General features: G+C 43.4%; 1 protein-coding gene across 1 annotated transcript in view; it reads left to right on the top strand.

The window, feature by feature from the left end:
* Esyt2 (extended synaptotagmin-like protein 2) overlaps nt 1–13,498 on the top strand; it is a 46,338-nt gene that overhangs the window by 26,869 nt on the left and 5,971 nt on the right. The window contains exons 10-15 of the mRNA XM_077706520.1: nt 2,488–2,617; nt 3,045–3,157; nt 7,692–7,787; nt 10,577–10,672; nt 11,953–12,087; nt 12,862–13,020. Coding sequence (XP_077562646.1) covers nt 2,488–2,617; nt 3,045–3,157; nt 7,692–7,787; nt 10,577–10,672; nt 11,953–12,087; nt 12,862–13,020 — 729 coding nt within the window. The remainder of the gene's footprint in view (nt 1–2,487; nt 2,618–3,044; nt 3,158–7,691; nt 7,788–10,576; nt 10,673–11,952; nt 12,088–12,861; nt 13,021–13,498) is intronic.

The following is a 13,498-nucleotide window of genomic DNA, read 5'->3' as shown; positions in this document are numbered from 1 at the left end:
TGATGTCAATTGTCACGATGTCACGACACACTGGCAGGTCTAATAGGCAGATCTCAGTAGAGTGGGAGCATGTTTAGCCTGTTTAAACTCTGCGTGAACAGAGAACAGGTAAGAGCCAGTATTAACTCCAAACTGGGTGAGAAATGAGACCTGGGATTGCAAACCAGCGCAGCATCATTGCAGTAGTGTGTAATGTGGCTGCAATGGGCGCATGATGTCCTCTAGCCGAAGGATTATGTAAGTTGAACTGGAGCGGTATTCTCGTAACTGTCCCTTTTGAAAACGTCCCTTTTGCGTCCCTTTCATCGTGACCTACTTCCAGTTAAGCAGGGGCCTTTGATTCAAATACCGTAACTGTTCTTGCAAACGCATTTTAAAGAACTGAAACCGTATCAGAGTATCTTTTATGTGTTTATTGTTCCGCGAGCGAACCAACAATAAGGCGACGAAAAATCGTCTGCTCCGAATCGTCTGCTCCGAGTAGCCACGGCTCATAGCTCCGCCGTGCTTGCATGGCGTCACATCCGGGTGTTCGCTTTTAGCCAATCAGGGCTCACTCGAAAGGGACACTTTTGAAAGGGACACAAAAGGGACAAAACACGGGAATACCGCCCCTGAACAGTACAGCCTAAGATAAGTGTTTGAGAACTTTGCTTCATTGGCCTCTCAATTTTTGATGCACAGTGTTCATTCAGCATCTTGTGCTAACCGTGAGATAATAAACTGATGTCGCAATTAGTTACACACTAACGTGTTAGCTTATGCTGCATATCCAATGTTGAGTGAACCAGGAATGCATGCTTCGCACATGGTGTGAATGAGACTAAGCATTCATGCTGATGTTAATTTTTTGAGAATTAAGTCATCCAGGTGCTGCCCTCAGCAACTGCCGTAAGCACGATGCTGCATTTTGATGCGTTTTCTTTGGGGAGGGGTTAATTTTTTACACAAGCCATCACTGGGGGGGACACTGGTCTTTAGGACATTTCTGTTATTTTTTACCCTGTACGCGTGGGGGTTTACCCATTACATGTATTTTAACATCATGAGCACAAATGTGCGTTCAGTTTTCATCTATGTGGTGTAAGTTCACAGTTTGGCAACATGTTATGCCATTCCATTTCGGGCAATTTTTTCATTATCTACCTATGAAATACTCAGATACTTTTTATCCCATTGTTTTCTAGAAGGACCTGGGAATGAACCTATACGGCTGCAGGAGTTTTAGCATTGTTTCCGCAATTACTGTAAGCTTATTAAATGCCAGGTCATCAATTACCAAAGTTTTTGTAAAACAAACTGCATAAAAAATTGTGCTAGCAAAAAGATATTCTATATTTTTGTAGTTTTATTGCACTGTTCAGTTCGTAAACTTTCGAATGCAGCAAAAATGCTACAAATCTGACCAGTACATCCCAAGCTATTGTACCCAACAATTGTGACCTCACAGGAAAAAAGCTGGTCCTGAGAATACAAGGCACGAAGTTTGGAAACTAGTCATTTACGCAACTTCAGAAGGCAGCAGCTTTGTAAATACTTATGGTACAGCTATAACATTTCGCAGGTACATTCTTTGAAACGTGTAGATTGCAAATATAATTGTTACAGAAAATAGATTTCTTGCAAATTTTCTGTCCTCAAGACCAGTGTCCCCCCTTAAGCCACATACCAGCACATTGGTGCAAATTTTCACTGATTGAGACATACCAGCACATTGGTGCAAATTTTCACTGATTGAGATCGTTCCTGTTTTATTGTTTTCATAGTTGTCGTTCTCACCCCTGTGGATGTCTTTTGCAGGTCTCCCTGCTTATTCGATCTCGGTGAATCCAGCTCATTTGACAGCTTTTCGCTGACAGAATGCAACAGAAATGTGTAAATAAAGTATGAGGAATGAGCTGCAGCTAGCAGGAAAAGTGTGTTCTTGATTTGTCCTCGGTAAAACACTGGTTAGCTTCACATGTTTCATGGTGCTATGGTCTGCTTTAACGTGAAATTAATATTTTCGTGGAGTGCTAGAGCTATTACTGAACGTCTGTTTCTTTTTTCCTCTGTGTGTGTGTGTGTGTGTGCGTATGCTGCGTTAATGTTATTGTGTGGTGTAGTACTTGTAGGCCTTTTTGGTCTATCAGTTCGCAAGTGATTGCACTAGGACGTGTGCCACAGCCTAAGCATATAGCGCAGAGTTCTTTTTGTGGTTACTAGGTGTAACTGCAGGCAGACAACTTTGGTACTGTTAAGTTGACGATATACAATATATATTTTGTGGTTATGGGTGTACGTACGTTGATTGCTGTCTGTGTGCGCATACATATGGGCTTGTGTTTATTGCAAGCATGCTTGTGTGTCAAACCTTCATATCTGTTCGATTGTGTGTGGTTGATGAACGTCTGATGAAATGTATGGGCAGACACGCATTTACTGCGGTGCTGTCTTACAGTGGAAGCCTGAAACTGAGCGTGTTGCCCGCGTGGTGCCGTCCCACAGGTCGTCGTCCGTTGTGGAGCCACTGCCCAGGCCAAGTCGAGGCAGCGTGCGAGTTTCGGACCACGAAGAGTTGCCCCCTGCGCACAGGGCCTCCTTGAAGGAACCAAGTAGCCCACCGTCCTCGCCCAAGGTGGAATTCGCCCGCTGTGGCCGTTACTTCACATTTTAGACAGGCTGCTTCTTTGGTTGTGTATCTGAAAGTGCTAGCTTACGCTAAATGGCTGCTGAAAAAGCACTTGACGAGGAATTTAAAATCTAATGCTGGCTTTCAATGCCTCAATAGTGGACAGTTTCCACAGAGATGGGTGGGCAATCTAAAGTTTTGTGTGGAGGGTAGAAATGTGGTATGTTGGCTGAGCACAGGGCCAAAGTGAGAGCACTTGGTTTGTGGCTTAAACTTGAGGGCAATTTTTATAGCCTACACTGACTGCTGCACTGGTGCAGCTGGTGTAGCGTCATGTGCTTGGCCCCACCGTAACAGGCCTGCACTCAGTGTAGCCGGTGTAGGCTGAAACAAGTGGCCCCGTTGTGACTGGTTGCCCCGTCTTGGCTCACAGCAGGCGCAGGTGCCATCCCTGGATGAAGTGGTGCACTCGACAGTGTCGCCCATCCTGGACAGCATGGCCATGGGGGAAGGGCCCCTGGAGGCCACCAACAGAGACCCGCAGAGGTGAGTTGAACACTGCCTCCGCTCCTCCCTTCTCCAAGACCTGGTAGTGCTACCACTACCTAGGAGCACTTACGTTGCCACGCATTTTGGGCACAGCTGTGGTAGCACTCTTCACACGTTCTCTTGGGAAAATGAAATCAAATGCAAAAAACCTGGCATCACCTGAGTACATTTGAGAACATAAACGTGCTAGCAGAACATGCACTTCAAAGGGTGGACCACGGGTGGGTGAGACAAGTGTTGTTGTGGCTACCGAAAGGGCAACAAAAATGAATGATGACCTAAAAAAAATTTGCAAGTAAAAATACAATGGAAAAAACTTTTAAAAACATAGCGGGTAATGTATTATGCATGCTTTTGTTGGAAATTGGTTTGTGCCCAATCTAGGATGCCATATAGTTTGCTATATCAGAAGGAGTGGAGCAAGGGCTGTTTTTAATTCTCTGGCTGTTTTCGTAGAAAATGGGCAGATGATGCTGCAGGGTCCTTCTTTCGGGCAGACACAGCCATCATGCATGGTCAGTTATTGTACGCAGCCGTGTAGCGTAGAATGGGTGTGCTTTTCCTGAGCAGGGCTGTAGAGAGAACTTTCCCCTGCATGATTCATTCACAGCACTCTCTGAAAGCAAGTAGATTAGCAGAGAATAAACACTAGTAAGAAAACTGCATGTTGCTTCTCAGGTATGGCAAGCAGGTAATATGGACACTTATTTACAAGAAGCTATTTATAAACATACCTGCAAAAATCTGTGCATGAAAGTAAAAAAGAATTTCTGTTTGCAGTGAATGCGGAATGAAAGGGTTCTGTTCAAGTTGAAATGTTTTGCCCCCCCCCCCCCCCCCCTTTTTTTCTAACAAGCTGTTCACCCCCTTTCGGTAAGAAGTGCAGGCATGCCAGCATGTAAAACAATGCTGTTGTGACAGTAACTAGTTCCACATGCCAGGTGCAACGAACACCATTTGACACTCCTCAAGATGTTGGTTTTTTCTCACACAACAAAATATCACAAATACTTCCACCTGTCTGGACCAGAAACATTCTGCAAATGTACCTATGAGAAATAAATAAGTGAGAAATAAACCTAAAATGTTTATACGGGTGATGGAAGCCCATCTAAAAGAGGTGGTCAGTGGCCTCCTTGGTTGACTGTGTGAGCAGCGTGTCCTTGCGTAAAGGGCATTTTGGCTAGATTAGCACTTCCTGTCCATATACGTAGCTAGTCAAGCATTGCTCTACTTCGCAACTAAAAGTATGTGTTCGGCGACAGAAATTGTCCTCAGAGAGCATTTTATTGTGTGTCCCACTTAAAAGGGATAACAAAGCAGCTTGTCTATTCTTTTTAGACTCGCAGCCAAATTTTGCTTCCACTTATTGCATCCAGCGTGGCATTGGCACTGTCAGCACTCCATGCGAGGTTATAAAAAGGCAGACAGTTCATCAGCACAAGGAACTACCTTTGATAAGGCTTTCACACTAAACCCACTAGTCTGGATTACAACTCCAAGAGGGTATCCTCTCTTCTAAGGGTTCCAAGTAGGGGTGTGCGAATATTCGAAACTCTTGGATATTGAATCAAGTGATTGGATATTCAGGTTCACTTCAAATCGAATAGCATTATTGAAAAACTTCAAATATTTTCGAAGTATCTTGAAGTTCGAAGATGCAAAAGAACCAGTCATTTTTAAATGAGCTCTGAGGCATGTAATTATGCCTCATTGAAAACAAGAAATTCTTTGCTAATTGCACATGGAAAATGTAGTCTTTGCAATATGTTAGGTCTAATATGGCACCGGATGTATGGCACTTCGAGCGCTAGCGATGGACTGGCGCAAGCATTCACCAACTTCTTCCACTAGCAGTGAAAAGCTTTCCCACAATGCGCCAGGTGATGCGCAGCTAAAAAGCAAGAGGAAGGTGCTTTCTGGAGCGCTTTTATCTCCTTGGCATTAAACTGATTCTACCGTCTTGCTTCTCTTTTCACATTCCGATAACATGGTCATTTTTTCTCTAATGAAGACTAGCTGCACACTGATACCAGCTTCTTTTTTTCTTAAATTTGACTGTTTTCTTCTTTAGCTCCTAGTTATTGATATGAAGCTTGTTAACATGAAGGTGTTGAAACCACAGCTCTGGCAAAGCTAGTTTATCGACCGTACACGTTTATTATTGCTCACTTGCGCCAATTTTTCTTTTATTTTACACACTTCCCTTTTTTTTTTTTCTTCTTGCTTATGCGGTGATATAAGGCATGAAATGACTTTCGTGAAACTCATAGTTAAGTAGTCAGGTGGGCCTTAGGGGTTGAAAAATGGTCAAAAAATCGTTTTCTGAAAAATAGAATTTTCGGCATCCAGTGCAATTTTTCTATCAGTCTGCAAATTTTCTAATCAAAAGGCACAGTATTTTATTGTAAATAGCATTTTGAAGTGCGCTCTACAGCTCAGTTTGCACAGACGTTGATGGTAAAACGGCACTTTTCTTGCAGCAGGTACGACTATAATTGTTTTTCTTCTGATACTTAAATGTGTGCACCATACAATGTAGGAAACAAATTTTCAGGTGGAGGCTTTGGAAAATTGTTACTGTGTTCGATGAGCCATTTCTGGCCGAGCGTGGGAGAAAGGAAGTTCAGGGTCTTGTAAAACGACCAAAAATAGCTAATTGCAGATTTGAAATGAGCACAAAAAGCTCTATAATTCTGTGCAGTTTATTTAAAATTGGTTGGTAAATAAAAAAATAGCTCCAAGGCCCATCTGCCCCCTTAAGATTCTAGCGCATGCAGGGACATTCGGGGCGCAAGTTTTTTTCGAAAATAAGATTCATGCTTTGTAAGTACAGGGAAGTGGACCTATGAGAAAATGGTTGCTATAGCAAGGTGGGGATGATACTGCCATGCCATGAGGGTCTGTCTGAGGATTTATAAATTAAGCTGGTTTTTTATGCTGTGCATTGTCAAGTTTCTTGCCTAGAAGTGACAAGAATGTTCATGTAACTGCCATTTATGGGTTTTTTTTTTTTTCTTTGAAGGGAAGCACGTGGGTCTTTGGTACCGAAAAATTGCCCAAAAAATCATTTTTTTTAGGTATCACTTTTTTCTTGGTTTGCAGATTTTTCTCCGAAAATTTGGTACTTGAAACAGACCGGGTAGTACTTATAAATGCCATACAGACCGGATTTCAACAAAAAAATATCAATTTTTTCGTAATTCCCCACTTCACCATGAACGCTATCGCAGGAATAAGAAATTCTCTAAAGGTACATCTCAGCATGTAGTGCAGCTAGGAAGGTAATTTTTTTTGCAGACTAAAGCCAAATGTGTAAACCGTGCAATTATGGGAACAGATTTTTTATTTCATGTTTTCAATAATTAATTTGTGTTATTTATAATTGTTTGTTTAGTAGCAGGAGTACTTTAAACCTAGAAGTTAGAATTGATCTAAACAAAAAAAACTGCTTCCATCATTGCATTTTCCACAACCTCTAGTATCTATTCATGCCTTGCTGCTATTTTTTTGTTGAATCGTTTTCTGTTGTTCTCAGGAACAATCAAGAAAGATTTTAAATTACCTTGGAAACTAATAACCTTACATCAAAACTAATTGGATATTTGAAATCAGCTAGAACAACTGAACAAGCTCATGACGTTTCATCAAAATTGGCTGGGGAAAAAAAAAGCTTCTAATACCAGTGTGCCCCAGCTTATAACTGTAAGAATAAAGCTGGTCTGAAACTAAAAAACTATTAAACTTTATTATTACAGTTATGGTAATGAAAATTGGGGGCATATGTAGTTTCTTGTTCTAATTGTAGATCTATATTTTTTTTGTATAAAACAACTATTGCTGAATTTATTCAGATATTTAAATTTTGTGACAGCTTTAAAAAAAAATGCTGGAAAGATGCAGCTGAGCAAAATACCAGTAAACTGTGCTGCTCAAGCCAAGGAGTGCAACTAAGCTAATAGTGTTTGTGTTGGAGCCAAAGTTAGAATTTCAGCCTTGAAAAGTGGCAGTTACGATAGCTGTTTTTGTCCGTCAAGCCTAAATTTTAAGTGGTTGATACTTTTTTTCTAACACAAATAGAATGATGATGTTAGCATTATTACACTCCCTAATCATTGCTTGCCAGAACATTATTACTACAACGTTTGCGGTTGGAGTCACCAAGAGGTGAAAGTCGCGCCCATTTAAAGTGTAAGTAATCAATAAAGCTAAAAGCGGCGAGATATCTCGTATGTTTGTTGAATGCAGTAGAACATTTTTTGCAAACCCTCTTAGATGAGCACTTCTTCAGAAGATGTACGTTTCAGTTTTTTTATGAAAGTCACTAAATAATCCCTTCAGCTCAAAACTGTTTGAACAAAATCTTTAATCGCTTCTTCGTGTTCGCTTTAAAAGCAAGAATTGCTGTTCGCACACCCCTGGTTCCAAGTACTGTCTTTACTGGCAATCGGGCCAGTTAAGACGGTACGTGCCGTGGACAGCACGTGCCCTGTTCCCCGCACTGTCTCTGGCCGTCTTCTCTTTCTCGCAGGCAGTCCAAGCAGCAGGTGCTTAAAAAGGTATTTTGGCAGGTTTGGAAAAATCGTCGGCATGGCATCCCACGAAAGCGGAGGCTTCCCATGCTGCGGTAAACGCACCTCCCTGCCAATTAAAGTGCAGGCACAATCTCTCAGTACACGCTACGCTAGGCTGCTTTGAGGTGTGCGGCTCACAACCGTCTGGGTTGGTCGATTAGAGAGACCTGTCCATGTGGCCTGTCGGCTCTTTTTATCAAACCTTGCATCTTTCTTTGTCATCGGGGACTCTGAAAACTTCAAAGCGGATACAGTTTCGTGGGGTTTTTGGTACTGCCGTAGCCCATTTAGCAGCCAGGCAGACGCTATGGTGTTTTGATTACGGTTGAGTCAGTTTGTCTGGCCAGGGTCCATCGCAAACGGCAGTGGGCACATTCGACCTGTTACACTAACTCAGTGGTTCTCAAATGGGGTCTGCGGACCCCAGGGGGCATGCGAGAGCATTTCAGGGGTCCGCAACGCCTCCCTCAAAACTTTTTCCCCGACATTTTTTTTTCTTGATTTCGTTAGTACTTTCTTGCAATGCAAAAAGGTGGCTTCGCTGCATTACATGTGTGTTTATTTTCTTTCCGTAGCACATATTTTAACATCTGCTTTTTGCACATTACGCCAGCTATGAGAAGAAGAAAAAAACAGACCCACAAAAGGCAGCATACAGGTGTTTAGAAGACTTATAGATATAAGTACAAATTGTTTGACATTATGACACTGATCAACATATGCGCCATAGGGGGGTCTCCCATCACTTTTGCAAGCCCAAAAGAGGTTCCCGGGGCATTCATGGCTGAGAACCACTGCACTAACCTATTACGCAGTACACAAACTACGAATGAGCATTGAGGGGCCAAGACACCTTTTGCGCATTAAGAACTTTTTGCAAATCATGCATGCCTCCATCTTCAGTATGCTTGCAAGATTTGTGCAAGTGAACATGTTCAAAAGGAACCTAAAATAACCGGCAAATGTTGCCAAGTTCGTTTCGAAATCCCTGAGATCTGTGCACTGTGTCTGTGTGGTTACACCGGCATGCATGATGATGGCACTGGATATCACTCCAGTGAGATCTCGCCCATGACAGTATGGCACACTGTTTTGCCATATGCAGTCACCTTACCGTGCTGCTTGCCCTCTCGTCATGCCGCTTACCTATGTGCCTTCTCTGCTGATTTCCTCGTTTGGCCACGGTATCAACTGGTTCTGCATTTGCTGCTGCTTCTCTGCACCACACTGCCATCATGTGTGGCAATGCCACAGGAAGGGACATCGCTTGCTTGACTATCATCATATGCGGTTGTGTTGCCATGTGGGCTGTTAGAGATTTGTGTCAGCCCTCCCGTGACCATGATGAAAAGTTTTTGAGGCGGTAACGTTGCACTGTCCTGTCCTTGTGGTGGCCTTGATAGGGCCTCTTGTGCAACTGAGTAGGGGCAGGTGACGAGCAGGTTTATGTTGGTTGTGGGTACATGCACAGGGACCAGTCAATTACACTGTCATGTACAGCTGGTAAAACGCTTGTCTATAACAGCGATTTCAACTTCAACCAGGTACATCCGAAAACTGCCGAAACATACTCGTTCCAAACATGTCGGAGGCAAAAGCGAAGGGCTAAGACTTCAGAATTCCGCAGTAGTTTTATTCAAATCCCGCTCCGGCGGGGCAGGACAGGGCTGAGAGTACGAAAGCTGTGTTATAGACAAGCCTTTTACCGGCTGTACAGTAGTAAATATTGCTCGCTTTGCTTTGAAGCTAGCTTTTGCTATAAAGTTGGCTTTGCTGCTGTGCAGCTCTCTCTCTCTCTCTTTTTTTTTTTTTTGTTAAACAGTCATGCACAGAGTTGCAAAAATTCTCCTTCACGTAGACAGTGTTCACTGTTAAAAAATTTCAGCTCAGTGCCATCTTTGAAAGAGTGGGAAAGTTTGTGCCGAAACCCCCCAAGTGCGCCACATTCTTAGTTGAATAAACTTCATCCTGCATTTTTTTTTTTTTTTTTTTTTAGGTGTCCAGGCAAAGTTTACAGGATTCGTGTGGTTTAAATTGGTCAAATGCAGTTTTTGGTGCCAGTCGAGTCGACCTTCCTTGTTTTGTTTTTGTTGTGTATGGCACCGCTTGTGACAGCATACGGCAAAATTTTTTTCTTAACGTTTTGCTTTTGCTCTACTATTATCTTGCCTCTCTTCGATGCTGTTTTTAAACTCAGAAGTGTCTTTTTTATTTTGTTTTTGTCGTGCTTAGCTCTACTCGTGGCAGCACAAGACCTAGTCCATTTCTTTACTTTTTGTTTTAGTTATGATTTTACCTCAACTCTGTTTGACATCGTTCTTTAACTCAAATTTAATTATTTTCACAAAAAGCCAATTGCAGCTGAATTTTAATAAATAATAGGTGTGCTGTAATTTTTGTTTACATATTTCTGTTTTGCCTTAAATCTGCCCAGGGCTACCTGTGTGCTTGCATTATTGACACGTACAGGCCATGCCAACAGTGGTAGTAGGCTAAAAAGGGGCTGCCTATACATACCCGTCATCTGGCTTGCTAGTATGAAAGGCACTTAGCGAGGCATGTAGTGATTTGTCAAACCACAAAAGACTATGCAACACGAAAAGCACGGATGAAAAGCTGGTTCGAAAAGGTGAACCCTACGTTAGCTGCCAAAGAATGTACAGGTTGAAAAGTTCTTGCAAATTCTCAGTCGCAAGCCTGTGTTGATGAAATAGCGCGTTGCCAGTTCTGAACACCCTTCTGTTAGCATGTCAAGTTGTATGAGTCGTGTACACACGATTGGAGAGATGTGTGCGCTATTCCCAGGTGTACAAATGTGTGCGTTTGCGTGTCCTCTACGCAGGGAGGTGCTCGGGGACCCCGGAGCTGGGAAACTGCAGCTTACTCTCCGCTACAGTGCACAGAGGAGCCGCATGGTTGTCGTGGTTCACAGGGCAGTGTGAGTATGCCATTCTCATCGCAGAGCCTGCATGGGAGGCGACACCAGTCAATGAATACTGCAGAAGGGGAACATTGAGAGGCAACACGGCAGTGGCTGTTCAGCTTCAGGTTTATGTTGATCCTGTTCCACATGAACACCGAGGAAACATTAGCAGTACAGTGAGAAAACATGCAGCCCATAAAAATTAAAAAAAAAAAAGGGTGGTGGGGGAAGAATAGCAAGAGAGTAAGCCATTTGAAAGATATAGGACAAGCCTGTATGATTATCTCTGCTAGAAGTTGGAATCCTTTGTCAAAAAGGGGGCAGACGGCATGCTTACATACTAGTTGCCGCAAATCCTGGGAATTGTGCACGCTTTATTTTGTTCCTTTTCCAGGCTGTTGCAGCTGTTTGTTTTGTTGCACCTTGCTTTCTTTGGGACTTGATACGTAGCCTCAGTCTACTGTGGACCAAATTCAGAGGATGTGAAAGTAATTACCGTAAAGTTCCGAAAGAACGCCCACCCTAAGTATAGCAATGTCAAGTGATAAATACGGGGTGGGCGAACTTTCGGGCCAGGTGCGAGAATCTACAAAAAAGGGGCCACACCGCCAACCAAAACTGTGGAGATATCAAGAAAGAATATACAAGATTGGCAAATGTTCGGGGGAAGTGCGGAAAGGATAAATAAGTGACCACATCAACGCATGAATAGATAAATGGCATTTATTTTGTTCACTCATTGGCGCTAAAGCCATTGATTTTAGGGGGTGAGCGATGTTTGGGGTCTTTTGGTAAATTGAATATTTCACCCTTAAAGGAGAGTGGGCGCGGTTTCAGGACAGGGCGTCCTCTCGGAACTTTACGGTAAATGCTTATTTTATTCATTAATCTATCATTTTCTTTTTTTTTTCTTCTCTTATGCTGTGTACCCGGTTGTGTACCATCATCGGGCTGAATAAGAAGTCCTACCAGCTTTCACGTTTTCTGGAAATTGATGAAAACAGTCGACATGCAGGCGATTGTCAAGTCCTCGCACATACCTGCGCGTGCACCTGAAAAAGGAAGGCTTAGAAAGATTCGTGCGGATTCGTGAAACTTGGTAACTTATGTGTGCATGTGTTGCAATAACCAATGTTTATGTCACAGTACTTGCCTGCGGTGTGAAACGAAGGCTGAACACGACGTGATGCACTTGAAGCTGCTTTTTTTTATTGAGACAGGGACGCAACATGTGTGTGTCAAATTTCTCTGTGATGTGTGATCGTTGAGCGATTCCCCACTGTGCGTGTTTTCAGGAACTTGCCACACAAGGAAGGGGAAGACCTGCCTGACCCATACGTTAAGCTACAGCTGCTGCCAGATCGGAGCAAGGAGAACAAGCGCAAGACGCAAGTTTGCAGGAACACCTGCAACCCAGTTTTTGACGAATCGTGAGTGAATCCAGGCGCAACTACCCGGGTGCCAGGCTTCTTTTTTGCGAGTGTGAAAAAATGCGTTCAATTCAAAGACACTGCATTGAATACACCATCCACAAAGTTTGTACAGTGTGTTGAAATCCTTGCGTACCGCTTCAAAGGCTCTTGAAATATCTGAAGTCTTGGAGTTTGCATTCCCCAGCAAATTCTGTCGAAACTTGTTTGGATAATAATTAAAGCCAAGTGAGCTTTGCAAGGGACACTGCAGCTTGAATACCCTCGCACAGAACAGCATTGGGGGAGGAAAATTGCAGTGCTGCATCTGCCATTAAGAAGGAACAGTTCTTTTGAGGTTTGAAGCGCACTAGTCTTCATGGTGAGCTATGCCATTGTGTGGTCGCATTTTTTGTAGATTTTCTCAAGTCAGCATATGTGTACTTACCTAGCTTTCTGATATGCTTGCACTTCTGGTTGGATTGCAAATTCCTGTATTCCTGAATTGGATACAGGGAGCATCGATACTGGCAGTGCAGAGCACTTGTTGTACCAGGGCCAACGGTTTCTAAGAACACACACACACAAAAAAACGGCAACTTTTGTTTTTGCCCATGACAGATTACAGGAAAGTCCTTAAACATTCCTTTGGCACCTCAAAAATGCTTGAAGGGTTCCTAAAATTTTTTCCAGTCGTAAAGCCCGAAAAACGAGCTCGATTCAGGAGTGACACAGTCAAAATGGCGGCCTTAATCTCCGCCTCCTTCTGCCTTTTCTGCCTGCCTGCATGTCCAGGATGGAGTACGAGGCCCAGATGTCAGACCTGGAAGGCAGCACACTGCAAGTGCTGGTCAACTCCAAAAGCGGCTCCTCCATGTTCTCACGTGGCAAGACTCTGGGGCGGACCCAGGTCAGCCTGGCCAACCTGGACCTCGCCAAAGCACTCACGGACTGGTGCGTGCTTTGCTAGTGCCACTGTGCATTCAGTCCTCCCACCGCGCTTGGCACAGTATTTCTTCGGCGAAGCCTAGATGATGGTCAAGGGAGCAAGGGCCTCTTCAATGTTTTAACGCAGGAAACTTTGCAAGCCTGACCTTTCTTTGGGCTTTTGTAGGCAAAGCGCGAGGCAGACACAGGACGAGACAAGAGATAGGACGAGGACGAGCGTCTCATCTCTTATCTCGTCCTGTGTCTGCCTCGCGCTTTGCCTACAAGAATGCATCACCAACACGCCCAACTTTACACTTTCTTTGGGGCTGCATAACAGTCTTTTATTTCAACCCTTACCATTGCTTTACCAAGTGTCAACTCCGCTGCTCGAATTTGGGGGCCACTCTGCAAAGCTGTGCAACAGCATAAAATACCATCATCATTGAAATTTATTTTTCCATCGAAAGCCCCCTGTCGGGGATTGTTTTGAATGATGCTGCAA

Source organism: Haemaphysalis longicornis, unplaced genomic scaffold (assembly GCF_048455015.1).
Source record: "Haemaphysalis longicornis isolate Haplotype H1 unplaced genomic scaffold, Haemaphysalis longicornis Haplotype H1 scaffold_4, whole genome shotgun sequence".
Taxonomy (NCBI): Eukaryota; Metazoa; Arthropoda; class Arachnida; order Ixodida; family Ixodidae; genus Haemaphysalis; species Haemaphysalis longicornis.
Note: the sequence above shows the minus strand (reverse complement) of the source record. Positions and strands in the feature narration are given on the sequence as shown.